The 21,623-nt window shown below is 39.7% G+C and overlaps 1 protein-coding gene across 3 annotated transcripts; it reads left to right on the forward strand.

Moving 5' to 3' along the window:
• Positions 1–1,696: 1,696 nt before the first annotated feature.
• lpin1a (lipin 1a) lies at positions 1,697–21,112 on the forward strand. Of its 3 annotated transcripts, none has more exons than XM_027014041.3 (21): positions 1,707–2,071; positions 7,843–8,043; positions 8,358–8,453; positions 10,995–11,287; positions 13,921–14,034; positions 14,217–14,309; positions 14,419–14,545; positions 14,826–15,159; positions 15,446–15,539; positions 15,717–15,898; positions 15,979–16,072; positions 16,183–16,252; positions 17,124–17,216; positions 17,428–17,483; positions 17,620–17,758; positions 18,308–18,456; positions 18,699–18,785; positions 18,908–19,060; positions 19,165–19,279; positions 19,353–19,456; positions 19,709–21,112. In XM_027014041.3, exons 1-21 carry the CDS (start codon positions 2,003–2,005, stop codon positions 19,866–19,868), a joined length of 2,823 nt encoding a protein of 940 aa, XP_026869842.2. In that variant the 5' UTR covers positions 1,707–2,002; the 3' UTR covers positions 19,869–21,112. The 3 variants fall into 3 exon arrangements, with proteins under 3 accessions (XP_081577440.1, XP_026869842.2, XP_026869843.2); XM_027014042.3 differs by lacking the exon at positions 1,707–2,071 and adding an exon at positions 6,077–6,272; XM_081721314.1 differs by lacking the exon at positions 8,358–8,453 and having other exon boundaries at positions 1,697–2,071.
• Positions 21,113–21,623: the final 511 nt, after the last annotated feature.

Genomic DNA, 21,623 nt, shown 5'->3' on the forward strand with positions numbered 1-21,623 from the left:
CAGTAGTGACTGAATTATGTCACTTCATAACAAGGTCACCAGCCAATGGCTACTGAAGTTGTTTACTGTATGCTACCTCTTTCTATTTCTACTGGTACGCATAGCGTCAGCTGTTGGCTGTATTGAGTGTCAGTAGTTAATTATACAAGCAGTGACAAAAGTGGCTGATAAATGATGAGTTTAAAGAACTGAATGTTAAACAGTCTGCAAGGAAATAGAAACCCTTCTGTTCCTGTAAGATTCTAGTGAATCTTAAAAGATGTTTGCAATATATGGCAATTAAGCATTAGTACAGTTGCCATGAAGGCCCAGATTTATCTATGAATTTATACTCCGAAATGTAATATTGCATCTTGTTTTCTATTATGTTATATATGTTTCAGCAATATTACTTTATGGAATTTACTGTTTAATTTTAATAAGGTAATTGATGTAACTATTGTAGCAAAAAGACTATGTCTATGTCTGTAATATCAGGGTGAAGAAAGGATTCGGGTTATATTCACTCACTACACATAAATAATAAGTAACAGCCTCCATTCCTCTCTGTGAGACAGATACAGTATGTCTATGATAATAACGTGCTATACAATAATCATTTCACATATCACAGTATCACCGTCCATGTTTTTCTGCAGAAGTGACTGGTGAAAGCCAGCCAGTTGAGTCATAGCAGCTGCCATAACAACAGTAGATAACATGAGCAGCTATTTATCATTCTATAGAAAAATGTAATGCAGAATTTTTAAAAAGCTGGTTATGGCAACATAGTGCAAGAAGGCAGTGCAGCTAGACAATCTCTAGCCTACATCTAAGAGGTGTATAGTTTAGGGTTGAGAATTAGCTCAAACAAGTAGGTAGAATTAAATTAATGTTAAGTTAAATTCATTAAATCAATCAGTTGACAGTTTTAAGTCCAAACTTTTAAACACCTATGCCTACATGACAATTACAACAGCACATACTCAGAGGGTTAGAAGCATTAGTGGAACTATCCTCACTGCATGTATGTGGATACAGTTCTCTTATATTGCATGTCACTGAAGTCCGGTGTAAAAGGAAGAAAATACATTTTCCAGTAGAGCAGAGCTGCAGATGCCCTGATTCTGAGAAAGGCTCATCAGTGTCAGAATGCTTTTAAAGATGTTTTAAAAATACCTTCCATAGAATTTCTTACTATAAAAATGGCTGAATTATTGAATTTACATTTAGTATCCAAATGATAAAGCCATTTTATGTTTGCAAACTTTCTGATAACAATAGTGGAGGGTTTTTTTTGTGTGTTTTGTTTTTTTTAGTGGGTCACATGACAGGTTCATCACTTTATGTTAAGGGGGTTAAAATGTCACTGTGCAGTTACAGACTATGTCCTATCTGTTTGCATGAAGAGTTCTTCATCCACCCAGTTTCTAACAGCAGGACCATTGCTGATTGGTCGTTATTTGGGCAGTTTACTGTTCTCAGTGGAGCATTAACACTGATGTTGTAGAGGCACCAATGTAGTTGTTGAGTTGGTACTGGTTCATCACTCAGTTACTGAGGCATATTTAACGGTTCTGAGGTTAGAAATTGACCGATAATGAAAGGAGGGCTAACACAAAAATATAAAATGTATGAATGGATAGAAGAATTTCCAGTGCCACTCTGGCTGTGTGTAATGATTCTACTATAGACTGCTTCAGTGCATATTTGTCTTGTGTGAGTGTGTACGTGTGCACATCCAATCATATCTTTGGTTCGTGAACAGAAGCCAGAGAGCCATGTTGCTGAGGATCTCCCTACACGATCCTCTCAAGTTTCGCTCCTGGACTCCATTCCAAGAACACACTTGGTAAAATTAGTAAGAAAACATCCTCAAGCATGGTATATAGCCCACTGCTGGGATGATCACACCATCACAGTCACACATTCTTGCTAGGAGGATTAGTTTTGTGTCTAATCACACAACAGAAAGGTCTGGATTATATAGGGGAGCTGGGAGCTCCAAACAGACGATGGAACCATGCAGCTGGAGAATGAACCAGGAGGATATGTTGATGAACTCAGTGCCAATGAAACCAGCTGGACTTGGGTAATACACTGAGTTTGCTTCTGCATGCGAGGCTAGTGAATATTTGTAGAGTAGGTTTTCACATGGTTTTTACAGCATGCGACACCTGATTATGGTGCAGGGATATCTGACACTCAAACACAAAGCACTGATACGCTAGCTGACATTTGCTGATTGAAAAGTGAATATCCAATCTGTACTTTGACAGCATTAGGTAGACATGATAGAATTACTATTTTTAAACACTTAACAAATACTTTTTTAAAAGCCTTATTAGCCACCTATCTTCTATATTCTGTTTTCTATATTTTACACTAGTTATCTCAGAAACCCCCACTGATGCTGTGCTGTGCTGTACGGTGTTTTATAACATTTTGAATTGTGAGCACAGAAAAGAGGCAACTGTCAATAATAAAAATCGGTATTGCTAATGAAAGCTCTAAATAACACTTGCACTTATAGCAAGATGCACCAGTTATTTTATTCTGTATCACAGCAATGATGTAAACCTGGTCATTATTACTATTCAATGGATGAATACTGTTCAGTAAAAGAGTCCTGGAAAATTTCCCTGGAGAGGTTATTGCAATATGTCTTGTCAAAGTAGATATGAAAGTCCAAGTCAAGTAAATGAGTAAAACAAAGAATAATTTGTATGTGCATGTTTAATAAAACCTGATATCAAAAACAATTTCAGATGTAGAAATATCCACTTTAATCACAGAAGCTGGAGAACTAAGACATTATTTCACACTGAACATAGAAGGTTCTCATGCAGGGTTAGAAGGTGGGTTGGGGACATGCAGCAAGTGTGTGAAGGGCAGCTGAGGAGTGCATGGCTGCTAAAGCCTATGTAACACAATCTGCAGCTAAAGAGCACTGGAAGCACCCAGACTACTCGAGTTACGTGGGGATTTTCCTACTGCACTTCTTGGTTTCATGTTAAATTGATCTGAGTGAAAATTTTACATATGCTTAGAGGTTTAAAAAAAAAAAAAGTTTATGCAATTCTCATTCTCAGTCTAATTCCCTGACTGAATAACTTTAAGAGGTGTCAGTCAAGGTTGTGTTGCAGTTATATAACTGGGGCTTTAAAATCACCAAGTGCCTCTTTATCATTCCCAAAATGTGTAAAAATAGGACATATCACCTACAAAGGCTTTCTCACTGGGGACGTCACAATAGTGTTATCAGCTTGAATAAAATTGTCGAACCAGCTTAGATAATATTTACTGTTAAATGTCCAAAACTAGCACAGAGAGACTAAAACAGAGAGTCAAATCAAATGATCATCCAATGTTAAAAAGCTACTGATTGCTGAAACAAAGGACTACTGAGACAGAGAGGCAGACAGAATATTGGACAAAAGTTTAGGTGAACACAGATACTTCTCCACTCTGTTTCTGCATTACTCGTTCTACACCAGCTTCCCCTCTGCTTCCAAACAACTTTAACCAGTGTAGCCATCTATTGTAATAAACTGAAAAACTGTTTTGTGTATTGGACTATATTGGTTTTTAATGGATAACCCTTTATATGCAAGTCCCATGATGACATATTACATAATTTAACGATCAGTGCACAGATACTCTATCCGCATCCAGCTCATTTAAACACAATTACCGGTGCTGACGAAACCAGCACATGGTATATTACGTCTTTGTGATTCAGCAATCCCACTGAGAGACTGGAATGTGTTGCTGCCTGTGACGTATGCTATGTTGTGTGCAAAGGAAGACAAAGAAACAGTAAACAGAAGAGAGGGAGAGGCTGTGCTGTATCAGAATGCCTCCCCCCCACACCCCATCACTCCCCTCTCACTGTTGTATGGTTAGCAGTCAACCCACACCCCAAGTGGCTCCCTGTCACATGGTCTTCTGGGCTCTGATTGGTGGAGGAGGTCCATCCCCCTTCTTCCAAGAATACAATGTTCAGGCAGGAGTTTCTAGGAAGCTCTGTTCCCCAGTGAATCACATGCAGGCTTGTCAGTTAGAAAGCTTTATGGTAGAAACATACTATTAAACTTAGGCAACTAGCAGCATGGAATGAATGGCACATTTAATTTATGTATTTACATTTCTGGTGATGAAATCAAGGGTAGAGTACAATCTGTATAGAAATAGAGAAATAATGTCCATGCCAATTTTGACATACATACACACATGAATGCATGCATTCACACACACACACATACACACCCATCTATGTTCTAAAGGCTTAATTTCCAGGAAAAATCCAATACTTCAAGATTTACAACATAGAATCAGCACACTAGGCAAAACACACACCCCCACACCCACCCATCCACCCACACATACACGCATGCGCACACACACACACAAACAATGAGAAGAACAAGCAAGCACAAGAGCATATTTTTCATTCTGGGGACATGTGAGGTTACTATAGTGTACAGCCATGATAGAATGAGAGAAATGTTGGTTCCTAAGTGACATGAACAAAACACTTAACTGACACTTAACTGTGCTACACACAATATCCTGTCTATGCTTGAAGACTTTGCAAATACGTTACACTACTGCCAACTCTATATGTTGCAGACAGGCTGGTGTTAGAGTATGTCAGTGTTGTCAAAAGAATGTTGCATAACATTATTTAAATAAGATGAAAATAATATGATAAAACATATAATCATGTATATATTTTATACATTTATGTTATATAACACAATAGTTCAAGTTCAAGTTTGGTTTATTTGTCACATACATAGTCATACACAGTACAACACGCAGTGAAATGGTGGAGAGTGCTCTGTCCAAACTGAGGAAGACTGAGGAAGATATTTCAGATTATATCAAATTTACACTAATGGGCAGGTTAATTAAGATTTTTTTAAATGTAAAACTAATTTAAATGATCTGTGATGGAACTGTGCTAGATAAACTTGATAGGAGTGCACTAATTCATAATATTATGACCAAGAATGAAGTAGGAATTACACTGTACATAGTCCAGTAGATGTAAAAGCATCCTCGCACACTTACATTTGCTGGCACATCTGTAGAAACACTACTATAAACAAATGAGTGCAAAATGGGTTGGTTTCTCGCCAAGTCTGTCACATGAAATGAGAAATCAGTGTGCTTGTGCGGTTCCTTGTGCTTTGCAAAAAGGCGTGCGGTGTAATTACGGGGGTAATTACGACTGCTCTGCCCACATACACAAAAACAGATTTGCTCCAACATGTTCCTTTTAATCCTGGCTCATTCTGTGGTGCAACTAATTAACAGTACAATGGCTATTTAATGTTTTACCACAGCTCGAAAACCCAACATCTTAAGAGTCATCGCTACTGGCAGGGCAGCCTTCAGAATTGAGCAACACATTCAACTGCACAACCACAAGAATGCAACAACAATTCTTGCATTCAAACATACATATGCAATGTCATAACAAATTTAATCATGTTCCGTACAATTTCTTTTACTGGAGCTTTATCTTCAATGAGTATTTATCCGTGGAAAAAAGGCGTAATGTACATAATGTAAGCCTTCATGCAACAATTACAGAAATGGCGTTGTTAACACCACAGAGTGCGAACCTGGACAGGAGTGAATAATAGGAGAAATGTAAGCTTTGCTGAGTTCACTGTGCTGTAAGATCTGCTTTGGTCCTTATTGTAGATCGTAATAACAACAATTAGCGCAGCAATTTGTCCACGCAAGTGCCAATAAACACGAATCGCCCCTATAACTAATTCAAAAAGAAAAGGCAAAGTAACCAATCCAAACTTTAATAATGCACAGAGTGGGCAGTAATTTCTAGATGGATTTATTATGTAAATAGTCTACCACTGCGGGCCAATTGCAATGCAGTTGTTTTAAAAGAAGTAATTGGAGTAATTTTAATAGTATTACTGTTCATAAAATGTGCTCCATTATCTAACGGTTATAACAGGAAAATTATTATTGCCTAGGAATATATCGCAGGCAAGATGGATGACAGTTCACAGTCGAAGTAGTAAACAGTGCTTTGATACAGCGACAGGAACGGGTTAAATGACGTCTGCGGCAATGGGCTGCTGCGGCCTCAAAGGTTTTTGGTTTAAATGCAGTGGCATTAGAGGAGTCAAGAGTCTCGGGAAAGTAAAAACAACATTTAATAGACACACGCACGTCGCAAGAACAGTGGAATTTTCTTTAAGCAATCCAAAAGATGGACTAAATTGTGCTCAGTGGCTACGACTTCTGTCTCCTGCAATGTATGTAGATCGGTGTCATAAATTTGTTCCTTCGCTTGTGTATTTCCATCCTGTAACAGAAGCATAACAGAAGCAGACCTTAGAATAGCCTTCTTAAATGTGAATTTACTGTTTTTCATTAGATTATACGCTTTTTAAAATCTGCACGTAACTGAAAGGGGCAGTGTCTAGCTTTCCTATAGCCTATTTCCTATATATCTTGTTTCCTAGGTTTTAGAATGAAAATGGTTATCATACATTAGCGATCTCTTTAGGAAATATGTAAAAATAATTTACTTACGTCATCCTAAGTTGTAGGCTACGAATGTTTTTCACCGTTTTAATGATCTATTTTCATTGTTTACACCCGTTGATTTACTTACAACTTAACGTTAGCATTGCAAGCCCCACAAACGATTAAAATGATGTTGCTAGTTTTGTGCGTTTTAAAATGTTTAATTTTTAGCCTACACAAATGTATTTTGCATTTTATTCTATTTTACAATGTATTGTTGTTGCTTTTGTAGTAAATGGCAGCACTGTTTCAGTTGCTCTCTCACAGCAATTCAGACATTTCACAGGCCATATGCTGTTATCTATACATACAGGAAATGTGATTGAATGACTTAGGTCAGTATTTCAGTACTTGTTTTAAAGTGCTGAGGTACCAGATACGCAGCATCTATGTTTGTAAATTGTTCTCATCTGCCAGTCCAGTGACGTGTACAACGTCACTGATGGAATGAGCCTCGTGCTGTTGGCACCATAGATAAAAACGGGATTTTCTCTCCTGATTCAGTGTTAGCATCCTCTACTAGCCAGGAGTTCGCTTTCTTCTCAGCATACTGTCAGCATCTATTAGATTCTTTTCATTTTTCCCTTTCTAAATTTGGAGATATGTCCGACTAAGTTCTCCCCACATCTCTTGATCTCATAAGCGTTCCTTCGTTTTCTTTCCTCCTTATTCAGACCTTTCCCTTCCTGGCTAAGAAAAAGCTAAATCAGCATTTCTGCCCTGTACAGTGCTGCTTTGCCAATTGAGCACTGCACATTAAGCTTTTTGTAAGCCACACTAATTTGCTACCAAATGAGCTCTTCCAATGTGCCTAGCTCAACCTGTAGCTCCAGTTTCAGGAATGAGACCCAAGCCTCAAGGAAAATGTCACTCGCATATAATTTATAATCGATTCATTTGAATTTGAGTCCTACGTTGTTAGTAGTACTGAAACCTCTGTTACCCCAAGGTCCTTTGTTTCCATGTACAGTTCAGCTGAGGGCCAGCTGTAATTTACCTGAGCTTTGTACACTTGTGGGGCTGTGGAAAACTATTCAGTCACAAGGAATTATACTTATGTACTCCAATTGCTATCCCTGCTAATCACCTAATTTATTATAATAATTTATTAATGCCAAGACAAGGCATAATTCATAAGACATACTTTCTAAGGCTTGTATGACAGACAGGCATGAATAGTTTTTTATATAAATATTTGGAATGATCTTACATTAAAGGTTGTTGTTAGACTTGTGACCACTCCATATAGGCTTAGTGCCAAGGATCACTCACACCCATGATCCTCACCTTCCCCAGAGTCAGACCATGAACTACGTGGGGCAGCTGGCTGGCCAGGTCTTTGTGCAGGTGAAGGAGCTGTACAGAGGGCTGAACCCTGCCACCCTGTCCGGCTGCATCGATGTCATCGTGGTGCGGCAGCCTAATGGCTCCCTGCAGTGCTCGCCCTTCCACGTCCGCTTTGGCAAGATGGGTGTCCTGCGCTCACGGGAAAAAGTGGTGAGAGCCTTTATTAGATGTTTATGATAGCATAACTGCTCATTAGATTTGGATATCATACAGAGGCAAAACCAACACCTCTGGCAATGGCTGCATTAGGAGAAATGAAGAGAAAATATTAATAGTAATAATAAAAAAGCAAGATTGTATTGTTTATAATTTGGTAGAGATTTAAAAATGCCATTGCCTTGCCATTGTACACAACTGCATTGCAGAGCTGAAATTCATTGAATTCATTTCATAGTGCCTTTTAATGTAAAAAGCACTATGGAAAAAAAAAGACCCAGTAGTGTCATGATGCCTCTTTGCTTCAGGTTGATATAGAGATTAACGGAGAGCCGGTCGACCTACACATGAAACTGGGGGAGAATGGTGAAGCCTTTTTTGTGAAGGAGACTGAGAGTAATATGGTGAGTACTCAGTGTAGAGCAGAGATATACACCTCAAAATCCAATCCTGAATTTTCTAGTTACTGGTAATTAATTAAACAGTTAATATAACTTGGAGCTATTCAAATCACAGTAATTGAGGTCTGAGTATTATAGATTTTCCACCCTCTCTTTGCAATAGGAGTCAAGTGGGGTGACAAAGTAACTATCAGCAAGTACAAAATCCAGGACTGGATTTGGATTTGAGAGCCAGAGCTGACTACCTCTGCTCTAGAACAGTGTGTTCACCCAGCTCTAGCATACTCTATATAGTACTTTAATGAACATAACATGTGAAATACCTCCTTAAGTTGCATGATGTGAAACGTGACCCTTGTTTACTGGAAACAATTCCACGGTGGGGGCATTTTGTAACCTGAACTGGTAGGCTGGGGAGCAGAGCTGTGTCTTGCCAAGCCCCCGTCAGCCTGATCCCCAAACCCAGATGGAAAAAACTAACAAATGTTGAGGCAAAATAAGGTGAGCTATCCAGAACCAGGGTGTAGCTGCTGAGACGTAAAATAATTCCCCTCATAAAGCCTGATCTCCCTGGGGCAAATATTCCCCGCAACTCTTGTGGCCTCTCAATCATTAGTCACTCCAGGCAGACAGGCAGTTATGACAGTAAGAGACAAGTGTCAGCCATAGCCAGAGGGACTGGTTCCCTCGCTTTGCAACAGTGCAAGGAGCCGCAGCATTAAGGACAGTGAGGGCAGGAATTGGTACTACCCTTCCTTTGAAGAGCACTAAACTGCAGGAGAAAAGGCTGCACATTGTGTTGGGCTCAATCAGGCAACAGCATTTGCTGAAAACACAAAAACACTGAAGTGGTGTCCAACAATGCACATCACTGTGATTCACTCTTCTGATGCATATTTTCTGAATAAATATGAAGAAGACCCACTTGCAGTAGGAACAGTATAACTCTACACACTGATGTGTGGGTAATTCTTGCACTTCTTTGCAGACACCACTCTTGATATCTGGTAGCTTGAAGCTCCTAACGATACTTCATCTGCAAGCAGAGGCAGATCACTGACACTCCAGAACAGACGAGCTCTAATCTTAAACATCTCAGAACAGGCATGCTTATGGCGGCGCAAGGTCCCAGTCATTCCACCTTCTCCAAATATTTTTTTTAATAAGTTAAAATGGAGGGCTACTTTGCAGTACCATAACCACTGCTCAGACACTATGCAAATTTTTTATGGGAGGCCTTGTTTAGTAAAATTCTGTTATGGGTGGAACATTGGAGGTTCTCCAGTATGTGCAATCGTCTGCATCCCAAAGATTCACTGTACTGGTGTCGATAACAGTCAGAATGGTGTCTGCTGCTACTCTCTTCACTTGTGTTTTTTTTTTTTCATAATTCAGCCTGGCAATGGGCTTAATTTCTAACTGGAGAAGTTTTAGAAGTTAAGTTCTCAAAGTTTTGGAATGTTAGCAGAGCAAGAGGTTTATAGGAAATGTATCAGCAATTTGAAGAGGGTATAATAAACCATCTGCTTCTGGCCTTAAGATTATCGCTGTGCTCTCGCTAGCATCTGCTCCCCTATCAGATGAACAATCACTTAATCACGACCTAAATAAAGCTGTCTCCTCTTATAAAAGGCAGGCTTCTATTAATGGGTGTTTTTAAAGGCTGTTCTGTAGCTCCACCTGTTGACAAGTCTTGTGACGATTTACATTTATCTGACACTTTTATCCAAAGCAACTTACAATTGTGACTGACTACAACTTGGAGCGATGGAGGGTTATTGACCTTGCTCAGGGGCCTGCCAGTGGCAGCTTGGCAGTGGTGGGGCTTAAACCCACAACCTTCTGATTACAAGTCAAGTACCTTAAGAAGAATTATTAACCTTTTTTTCACCACCCTGTTATTGTTTCAGCATGTGTGAATAAGATACACTCCTGAACAGCTCATCTCTAAGTGGGAGAGCTCATCTCTGTAGAGGCAGATCGTAACTGACACTATTTGTGGACCATGTACAGTTTTTGCAGAATGGAACTGCAGATTTAGTGTGCATAATTGGTGCTTAGTTTAATGGGAGATAACTATGAATGTGATGGGTTGGCAGTGGCTGGCATGAATATTAAAATACCTGTGATATCATTCTGTAACACATTTCTCACTGTCTCTTCTTTCTAACACAATAACTCGGCAGCAGGCTTGAGTGTAGCGACAAAAGTGTTGACTGGTGTTGATGTATCTTGCAGGTGGAATACAATCAGACATGTTGAATCCTGTGCTAAGGCCTCAGGGGTGATTATATCTATGTATGACCTTGGATAATGTTAATGATGGTTGCTGCTGCACACATCTGCCACGCCATTCTCTGTGCAAATGTGCTTTAATCTGCTTTAACCTTCATGCATCTCAAACCCAAAATGTCCTAGACATGAAGGAAATGTACAGTAATGTAACTCTTTCAGATATTATACTGACTTAATATTGTATCACACTTTCAGACCACATAGCAAACAAAAATGTTTTATGCCAATGTTATTAAATTGTGTCCACAGGAGATGGTGCCGTTCTATTTGGTGACATCCCCCATAATGAATGAAGGCTCAGTTTTAATGGAATCACAGATAGGGAAAGGTGCCTCTCGTTTAGCTGAGTCTGTAACCGGGCCCTCCATCCAGTCCATGGGCCCCTCACAGACCTCTGGAGACAATAGCGTGACAAAGAAGAGGAGAAAGAGGAGAAGAAAGTCCAAAGTGGACAATGCGAAGCATGAGGACAGTGAGGACTCGGAAGATGAGGACATGTTCCCCATCGATATGAGCTCTGACGAAGATACTGCAGCGAGTGGGTCAGTATCAGATTTGAGACTTACAATATAGAAACTGCAATATTTGGAGAAATTGTCAGGATTAACAAGTTACTGCATTTACAGGGCATCCGGAAAGTATTCACAGTGCTTCACTTTTTCCATATTTTGTTATGTTACAGCCTTATTCCAAAATGGATTAAATTCATTTTTTTCTCTCAAAATTCTACACACAATACCTCATAATGACAAAGTGAAAAATGTTTGTTTGGAATTGTTGCAAATGTATTTTAAAAATAAATAAATAAATAAATAAATCACATGTACATAAGTATTTACAGCCTTTGCTCAATACTTTGTTGAAGCACCTTTGTCAGCAATTACAGCCTCAAGTCTTTTTGAGTATGATGCTACAAGCTTGGCACACCTATTTTTGGACAGGTTCTCTCATTCTTCTTTGCAGAACCTCTCAAGCTCCATCAAGTTGGATGGGGAGCGTCGGGGCACAGCCGTTTTCAGATCACTCCAGAGATGTTCAGTTGGGTTCAAGTCTGGGCTCTGGCTGGGCCACTCAAGAACATTCACAGAGTTGTCCCGAAGCCACTCCTTTGTTATATTAGCTGTGTGCTTAAGGTAAATGTCCTGTTGGAAGATGAACCTTTGCCTCAGTCTGAGGTCCAGAGCACTCTGGAGCATCTTTTTTTCAAGGATGTCTCTGTACATTGCTGCATTCATCTTTCCCTCGACCCTGACTAGTCTCCCAGTTCATGCTGCAGAAAAACAACCCCACAGCATGATGCTACCACCATGCTTCACTGTAGGGATGTTATCGGCCAGGTGATGAACGAGGCCTGGTTTCCTCCAGACATGACACTTGGCATTCAGGCCAAAGAGTTCAATCTTTGTTTTATCAGACCAGAAGATTTTGTTTCTCATGGTCTGAGAGTCCTTCGGGTGCCTTTTGGCAAACTCCAAGCGGGCTGTCTTGTGCCTTTTACTCAGGAGTGGCTTCTGTCTGGCCAGTCTACTACACAGGGCTGATTGGTGGAGTGCTGCAGAAATGGTTGTCCTTCTGGAAGGTCCTCCTCTCTCTACAGAGCAACACTGAAGCTCTGTCAGAGTGACCCTTGGGACTAAGGTCCTTCTACCCCAGTCACTCAGATTGGCTGGGCGGCCAGCTCTAGGAAGAGTCCTGGTGGTTCCAAACTTCTTCCATTTATGGATGATGGAGGCCACTGTGCTCATTGGGACCTTCAATGCTACAGAGGTTTTTCTGTACCCTTCCCCCGATCCATGCCTCGATACAATCCTGTCTTGGAGGTCTACAGACAATTCCTTGGACTTCGTGGCTTGGTTTATGCTCCGACATGTACTATGGGACCTTATATAGACAAGTGTGTGCCTTTCCAAATCATGTCCAATCAACTGGATTTACCACAGGTGGACTCCAATCAAGTCGTCGAAACAACTGAAGCAGTGGAAACTGAGCAGTGGAAACAGGATGCACCTGAGCTCAATTTTGAGTGTCATGGCAAAGGCTGTGAATACTCATGTACATGTGATTTTTGTTTGTTTGTTTGTTTTGTTTTTTTTATTTTGAATACATTTGCAACAATTCCAAAAAAACTTTTTTCACTTTGTCATTGTGATATATTGTGTGTAGAATTTCGAGGAGAAAAATGAATTTTTAATCCATTTTGGAATAAGGCTGTAACATAACAAAATGTGGAAAAAGTGAAGTGCTGTGAATACTTTCCGGATGCACTGTACCAGGAGGGTTGAGTGCTAGAGGTTAAATATTCTGAGGGCAGGAGTTGTGGACAGTGGTGACCCCAAAATGACTCCATCCAGAGCCCATATATGTACAGGCTCATCCAGAGCCTTGGAGCTCAGATGATTTCCTGTTGGTTGGCACATGAGTGATGTGGGACATTACATGTAGATTTCCAGTTATATAGGCAACTGTGTACAAAATGTAGACTCCTTGTAACCTATGTTGATTGATTGGAATCCCCAAGAAAGAAGTGTCATGGCCTGCCTGAAATTCAATGAGGATTTGATTGCATCCCGTTTCACCAATAACTTAGATATTGCTTGCTGATATGAAGTTTGCACAAGGCTGTGAGTGCTTCCAGACCAGCAGGAGGGCAAAAACAAAGTGAAGCTGTGTGAGTGAGAGAGAGATAAAGAGAGAGAGAAAATTGAAATAAACTGTTAAAATAAACAAGTGGCTGGAACGAGGCTCCTAATGTTTTTTATAATACCAGTTTCCAGCATGGCTCAAGGGGAACCTTTTGTGATTCTTGGAAATCAAATTAACCTTCACTGGTACAGAAATAAAAAACAACTCCCAGTACAAAGTTGTTTTACTGTAAAACAAACCATCTCCCTTGAAAACAATAAGTAGCTTTTGCTATGTGGCAAGCTGAGGTCAAATACTCTCCAATCCACAAAATCAGTTGCCTGGGGACCAGTAATGAAATAAAACAGTGATGGCCTCACTGAAGACAGCTTGGTTGCATTCCAGAGGCTTGCTATTTGGAAACCTCACAAATACACAGAAACCTCTTGGCTTCTCTGAAAAAATCCTGTAAGACCGTGTAGGGCAAACATTTTGTTTTGGCTGTGTATATGTCTTAAGTGTTTGGATGTTGTCTTTGTGCACATGTTCTCAGATCTATGGCACACAAAGCCAGTGCTGAGCAAGCAGATGGCACTCTCTCCAGCAGCTCTTTTGCACAGAGTACAATGTACTCCCAGTGTGAGGAAGAGTGGGCACATGCGCACAGGTATGGCACAGGAACCCCTCCCAGACGGAACACACAACACTCCTAATGTGAAAAGAGCTAACCAGGCCTGGAACACATTATACAAACTAGACCAGACACTCTGCACTCCCCAAAAGTTATTCCTTCTTAGTTATGTTGGCATTTTTGAACGAGAATTTCCTGCAACTCTTCCTCACTGGCAGTACAAGGATGGGGCAGACCTGCACTCTGCCCATGCCAGGACGGCTCTCTATTTCCTGCCCCCAGCAAACGTCCATGTTTCCATCTGCAGTCAGGTATCTAATGCAACCAGCACCTATACCTGTCACCAAGTATTAGAATGTAAAGAAATGTTAATGAAAAAACACCTTTTCATTTTTTTCTTCTGCCTGTCACCTATCCAAGCACGGCGAGTGATTCCTCACCTTCCACACCCAAGAGTGACTCCGAGCTGCAAGTCAGGGGGGCGAAGGGCAAGTCAGAGAACCCAGAAATGCTGTGGGCCTGGGGAGAGCTACCTCAGGCTGCAAAGGTATAGAAAGAAACCTTCTAAATTACAGTACTTTCATGCTAAAGCTAACTGTAACAGGTCATTTATTGCATTCAGCTACGATATAATACCTTTTGAACTGACACGCCTTACAGCAAAGAAGAGTGTCTTTTTTCACCAAATGCTGACTGTGATGTTTGAAAATGTATAGGAGCAAATTAAAGTTTCTTTAAAAGTTAACTGGTTCACCTTTTTTATTAGCTAATTATGTTAGCATTTTTTTGATGTGTATCGCAATCACAATCCATATCTTTCTCCCCAGCCCTCATTCAAGCAGCCCATTACTTCTACTAATGAACAGAAGCTAAGTGAATCCATGGTGGTGACTCCAGCAATGATCTCCATGTCAGACAGCACACACTTCCGGGCCATCACAGGAGATGGCATGTTGGAGACCCTTGAGGAAAGCCGTCCAGCCCTTAGTCTCTATGCAGCTGACCTTGAGGCTGGGGAGGTGGCTGCAGTCTTTGAACCTGCTTCCTCTGTGGAAGTGGAGACCCTGAGTGCAGCTGCTCATTTCATCACCAGTCTGGGAGATGAGCGACACAGCCCTGGGTTCCGCACCCCCAAGACTGACTCACCCTCAAAAAGAAAAGGTATAGATTGGTGATTCTATTAGGTTTGAGGATCTCCTGTAGTTCTTGTAGTAGTGCAGGAAGAGCATGGTGCTAGTAACGCCAGTGTTGTGGGTTTGATTTCCAGGGAGCACACGTACTGTCACACTGATAAATATGTGTCGCTATAATAATGTAAATGTTGATGTTTTAAAACCATTAACACAGCAAGTGATTACTGAAAGCAGAAAATAACATGTTATGGAGAGTGACAGTTACCATGGGTTCCAGATATAAGACTAGTTCATTATGGTTTTTTCATGTTTAGACAAGAGAAGTCGTCACCTTGGATCAGATGGTGTCTATTTAGATGATCTCACAGAACTAGAACCTGAGGTAGCAGCACTCTACTTTCCTAAGAGGTAGGTAAAATAGACTTATCCCTGGCTTCAATAGTGTGTAATACCTTCATGAGTTTAATTCAGTTCCTTGTAATTTAACCACATGGTCCTTGACTGTGAAAGTTAGCAGTTGCAAGCATGTTGGACAGAGGATTGAATTCCCTGTACAAAGTAATGATAAGTGCTTCTGTTATACAGTGATGGTGCAAGTCTAGTTAGGAGTGGGACAGACTTGAGGAGTGCCAGTCAGTCTCCCCAGTCAGTGGGGAGTAGTGGCGTGGACAGTGGAGTGGACAGTTATTCTGACCAGTTAACAGACCTGCCCAACATTGCCATCTCTCTGTGTGGAGGACTAACAGAAAGCCGGGAGATCACAAGAGGTAAGCAGGAAATTTGCTCCTTCCGGAGAAAGCTGTAACTGAATCAGTTAACACAACTGGTCTCAATTTTCTTTCCACAGAGGAATTTCAAGAGAGAGCAATATCTTATCAAGAATTTGCTGATAATCCATCTCTTATTGATGACCCCAACCTGGTTGTAAAAATCGGAACAAAGTATTTAAATATATCACGATTCAAAATATTCCAGTATGACTTTTAGCAGTATATGATTGTTTTCCCCATAAATCTGTTTGATAATTCATAATTCTATTTGAATCCTTAAGGTATTATAATTGGAGTACAGCTGCTCCACTAGTCCTGACTATGCAGGTGTTCCAGAAACCGCTGCCAAAGGTAAGAGCTATAGAACTGAAAAAGTAATAATACTCTCTCTCTCTCACACACACACTCATATATGTATGTATGTATGTATGTGTGTGTGTGTGTGTGTGTGTATATATGTATATGTATATGTATATGTGTGTATGTATATATATATATATATATATATATATATATGTATATATATATGTATATATATATATACACACACACACACACACACACACACACACACACACACACACGTGTGTGTGTGTGTGTATTTTTTTTTCTTTGACTGTATTCAGTCATCAAAAGAATGTATTGCACCTAGTTCATGCTTTAACTCATGCTTAAACTGTTTGCTATGTCTTGTCTGTTTCGCACTTTACACATTTGCACTGTATAGTTCTATCCTAAATCACAAACACCTTAAACTATAAATTGATTTACTAGCAAAAACATCAGAACATTTTATTTTAGGCACTGCTGTGTCTACGCTATCTGTCTTTACAGTGCAAAGTTTTGTTGCTTGTTGTTGTTGTGCAGAGGTTTGTTGCCCCCAGGTATTATAAACCTGAAAAAGTTAACTTGTCTCTTCCCTCCTGTTTTTCCCTTCTTTTGTCTTTCTTTTTATTTATCTTCTTTCATCCCATCCTGCTTGGCACTGTTCTAAGTACTCTTGCCTGAGTTATGTGTACTCTGCTTTGGGATTCTTCACCTACTGTTTCCCTAATGTATTTGGCTACAGTCCTGTATGTCTTCCATTTTATGTACGGTGTGTTTGTGTCTGTGTGCATGAGAGAGGTACTGCACGCCTTTTTCTTTGTTTGAAAATTGCCGTCATTTGTAGTCATTCAGTTTTTGAGTTTTGAGTATCAGGACCTCTGTGCATTTGCTCCAGGCTACAGTGGAGAACATCATGAAAGAGAAGATGCCCAAGAAAGGAGGACGCTGGTGGTTCTCATGGAGGGGGAGAAACACCAGCTCCAAGTCGGTAGGCTGCCATTTCAAATGCCTCTGTTAGACATTGCTGTCAGATTATCCAAACATTACACTGCATAGGGCCAAAAGATATTGTATGACTTCTAGCACTAATGGGGAGAAAAATCTTGATGCTCCCTGTACTGCTTATAGTGTTCTGTCATGCATGTTTAGCAGCAGGTTGAAAGTGTTTTGATCAGTCACTGTCTCTCTTGCTAAATCAGGAGTCTGTGTCAGATCAAGTGGAAAGCGGGGATCAGCCTGTGAGAACAGGCAGCAGGTAAAAACAATGCCTACATAATGCTTCAAAACCTTATGGTTGGACACAGATTATTGTTACATATCATAGGGTAATGACTAGACCTGCTGCATGTTTTGTGCTCATCAAATGTGTCCTCCCTGGGGTTTTGTAACAGCTTAAAGGATGAATCATCCTCAAGTGATGATGAGGTCACACTGAATAAGCAGAATTCAGCAAGCACCCAGCCTGAGCCTCTTCTCAGCCCTGGTAATATCTGCTACAGGAAGACCCTCCGCCTAACCTCTGAGCAGCTAGTAAGCCCCATCAACTACTACAAACCATGATCATTCATGTATATGTACTGTAACTCTAAACTTTCTCCAGTAATTGTCTTAGCTGCCATTTCTAAATGCTCAAAATGGGCTATTACATTTTCCCAAAAGCATGGAAAATATAATTACTTTGATACCCTCATTGGTATGCATGCTTTTTCCTGAGGTCCTGCACCAAAATCTACAAACCATAAACTACCTTGATCACCAGCATTCATAATAACCTACAGTCATCTCACCTGTTACATTGTGGACAAGTCTTTCTAGTTCATGTTTGAAACGGTTCTTAATGAGCGGATATCCTCAAGAATACATTTTATGGGGAGATGTTGACTTCTATACATTACTCTGTTGATCTGGGCTGGGATTCCCAAAAGCATCATAACATTAAGATCAAGGTTGAGTGAGTATTACACTGAACATTCTGTCTCCCATTTAAGATTATCTTAACACTATGATGCTTTGGGAAACTGGGCTCTGATTGGTGACATGCACAATGCATATATAACCAAGCATATATATTGTTCTAAGGTCAGTCTGCAGTTAAAAGAAGGCCCCAATGACGTGGTCTTCAGTGTTACCACTCAGTACCAGGGCACCTGTCGCTGTGAGGGCACCATATATTTGTGGAACTGGGATGATAAGATTGTGATTTCGGATATAGATGGCACTATTACCAGGTCAGAATGAGCATTAAACATTATATATAATATTTATTTGTGTTAGTTAACGGCTTTCCAGAAGGTCTTGCTAAACTGGTATTAGTAGCCTCTTATCATTGTTTTACTGTTTGTAATGGAGAACGGACTAGTAGTGGCCAAACCTGTCCTATTCATTGTGATTTGGTCTTTAAAGCAAAGTTCAACTAAGAGTTAAGGTTAAGGATTGTCATGGAAATGGCTGTTTAATATCTTCCCTGCAGATCAGATACCCTTGGGCACATTTTACCCACATTAGGCAAAGACTGGACTCATCAGGGCATTGCCCGCCTGTATCACAAAGTCAGCCAGTGAGTTACATTTGTGACAATTACACAGCAGGCTGTCACAACCAAAGTGTATTAAATTGGGATAGTTTGGGGTAGTAGGCATTTTTGAACATCCCATTCTATTTTTGATAATTGTTCAATAGGAATGGCTATAAGTTCATGTATTGCTCTGCACGGGCAATTGGAATGGCTGATATGACGAGAGGTTACCTGCACTGGGTAAATGAACGAGGCACCGTGCTACCTCAGGGTCCTGTGCTGCTCAGTCCCAGCAGCCTGTTTTCTGCACTACACAGGTGAATATGCATGCACAGCATTCATTCATTCTTTTGTTTGTTTGGCTGTCTGGTCTGCCCTAGTTGCTTTACTGCAGTAATAATTTTGTGCTTCTATGTTTTAGAGAGGTCATTGAGAAAAAGCCAGAGAAGTTCAAAATTGAGTGTCTGACAGATATTAAAAACCTCTTCTCTCCAAACACTGAACCTTTCTATGCTGCTTTTGGAAACAGAGCTACTGTAAGTGCCAACAGCAGCCACAGAAACTCCACAAGTTATCCACTGTAGACCTGAAAGCTCATTATCTCTGCAGGATGTTCATTCATACAAGGAGGTGGGAGTGCCACTGAACCGAATATTCACTGTGAACCCTAAGGGGGAGCTTGTCCAAGAACATGCAAAGACCAACATATCATCGTAAGTGCCTAACACAGCCTTCCAAAGGAACTCTACGCATACAATTCTAAAATGGCCTACAAATAATAAAATCTAGTGTAGACCAGTTAGTACAAGTGCATGTGTTTCATGCTTGCTGGTCCTTGCAACCTTTCAGTCTTCATTAGAAACACTAACAGTTTGGGGAAGCTGTCAGGTCTTTAAGCCATCCTGTTTGTTTCCTCTTACAGCAGACTGAGGCCAGAACTAAGCTTTTCCCCATTTCTCTGCTAGGTACGGCCACCTGTGTGAAGTTGTCGATCATGTCTTCCCTCTGCTGGTCAGAGGCAATACCTCAGACTTCCCTTGCTCAGACACCTACAGCCAGTTCACCTACTGGAGAGACCAGCTGCCAGAGGTAGACAAGCCAGATGAAGCAGAAGAAAATAGTTGAAGGGCTAGGTAAAGCATGGCTGCATAGATATGCCACTGTCTGAACACTAGCACTTCTCCAATACGGCCTCTCCTCTCAAGCACAAGTGACATGGTAGCATGTGCATATATTACTTTTAGCATTGCAGTGAGTCATATATTTAAGCTAATAATACCCTGGTTTAGAGTCTTGTCATAGATTATTATACAGTTAATACATGGAGATATTCTATTTTTTTAACAGTATCAGCAAGGTTACGATTACAGTGACAGTCATTTCTTGTTCTCAACTCCACACTAAAACTGTGGTGTCATAAATGATTGTCTTTCTGTGTTTTTGTTTGTAAATAATTCATAGCTTATATTTTCAAAGAAGAACATTTATTATGCTGAGAAGCATATGTTAAAAATATTCCTGTTAAGTGTAAAGATATAAGATGTGGAAGCCAGCAGCAGTCTCAGGTCTAACAACATTTACAAATAGTAAATATGTGACATTTGCTAACATTACAAGACATTTATTTTTGCAACTCTTTTGGGCATGTTTGGAACAAATAGACAAAGAAAAATACAATCAGCATTATACTCTTATGTTCATTTTTCAAATTTTAGGTTAGATTTTATCAAGTGTTAACTGAACATAGAGCACAATACATTTTAAAGAAAATGTAATATTTATTTTTAAGATGTTTATCATTCCTTTATTTGTGTCTGGTTTTATTCTTTACAAAAATTATACAAATTATATAAATGATCAGCCAGTTGCTTCATGACTCTTACCCAATAGTTCAACACAACAAACCCGGAACAAGAGGGAGGGATCTTCAAAAGGTTGTAATAGAATCAATTGTAAATGTGTTTTCTATACATTTTTAGACATTTTCTAAACATTTTCTAAACATTATATGGTTATTTTAACAGGATGTCTTACATTCTTAATGAAGATCTTTACAATGAAAAACAGTTTAATTGGTGGAAAAATCATTTCTTAAAAGAAATCTGTGGTATGCAGTAAGTATTAGTTCCGTAATGGGTCAGGTGAAGAATGTGTGTCTGTTAAATGTGAAAATGTGCTTAACTAAGGTTAACTAAGGTTTTGATCTCAAAGGATACTTCTCTAGTGCTAAGGTACTTACACTAATATAAGCAAGATTATGTTGAGTTAATCCTGTAGTTTTGCCTTGGATAACAAAGAGCGCAAATATATATATATATATATATATATATATATATATATATATATATATATATATATATATATATATACATGCAAACACTAAATCTGTGTCACAGATGCCTGTCATAACTCAAATGTTCCTGGGAGACTGCGCTCCATTTTAAAAGAACTTAGCATTTTGTGTGTGTTGAAACATACTGTATGTGATATTAATATGTGCAACATTAAAAATGCAATTTGTAGTGGTTTATGATGGAAACAAGTCTTTAATTGATTTATTAAATGATGCAAACTTTCACTTTTATCATATTGATAGCAGACCGTTACAAACCATCTCACTGTGAACGATGAAACTAAAAATGATAGATGCCAACTCTCCTGTTACTTTTGTCTAGGTTTCTCAACCTTTTTACCTATATTTAAATTGGAGAAAAGGTCATCTCACTCACCTATTGTGGTCTTAAGGCTACTTCTTGCTAGTCTAAGGTATCTGTCCTCCACTGCTTTACTACCATTTGTGGTCATTGCGGAATTCTTTCTGTGAAAGATATCATTGACTTAAGTTGTGGATGTTAAGTTTCTGTTTTGATGTAGTCTGAT

Source organism: Electrophorus electricus, chromosome 10 (genome assembly GCF_041902795.1).
Source record: "Electrophorus electricus isolate QZ-2024a chromosome 10, ASM4190279v1, whole genome shotgun sequence".
Lineage (NCBI taxonomy): Eukaryota > Metazoa > Chordata > Actinopteri > Gymnotiformes > Gymnotidae > Electrophorus > Electrophorus electricus.

Bases quoted from the DNA above. Each gene is read 5' to 3' on its own strand.
- lpin1a (XM_027014041.3), top strand. From the start codon at position 2,003: ATGCAGCTGGAGAATGAACCAGGAGGATATGTTGATGAACTCAGTGCC. The intron at 14,546-14,825 runs GTATAGAAAGAA...CTTTCTCCCCAG, and splicing joins AGCTACCTCAGGCTGCAAAG to CCCTCATTCAAGCAGCCCAT. The intron at 16,253-17,123 runs GTAAGAGCTATA...CATTTGCTCCAG, and splicing joins TCCAGAAACCGCTGCCAAAG to GCTACAGTGGAGAACATCAT.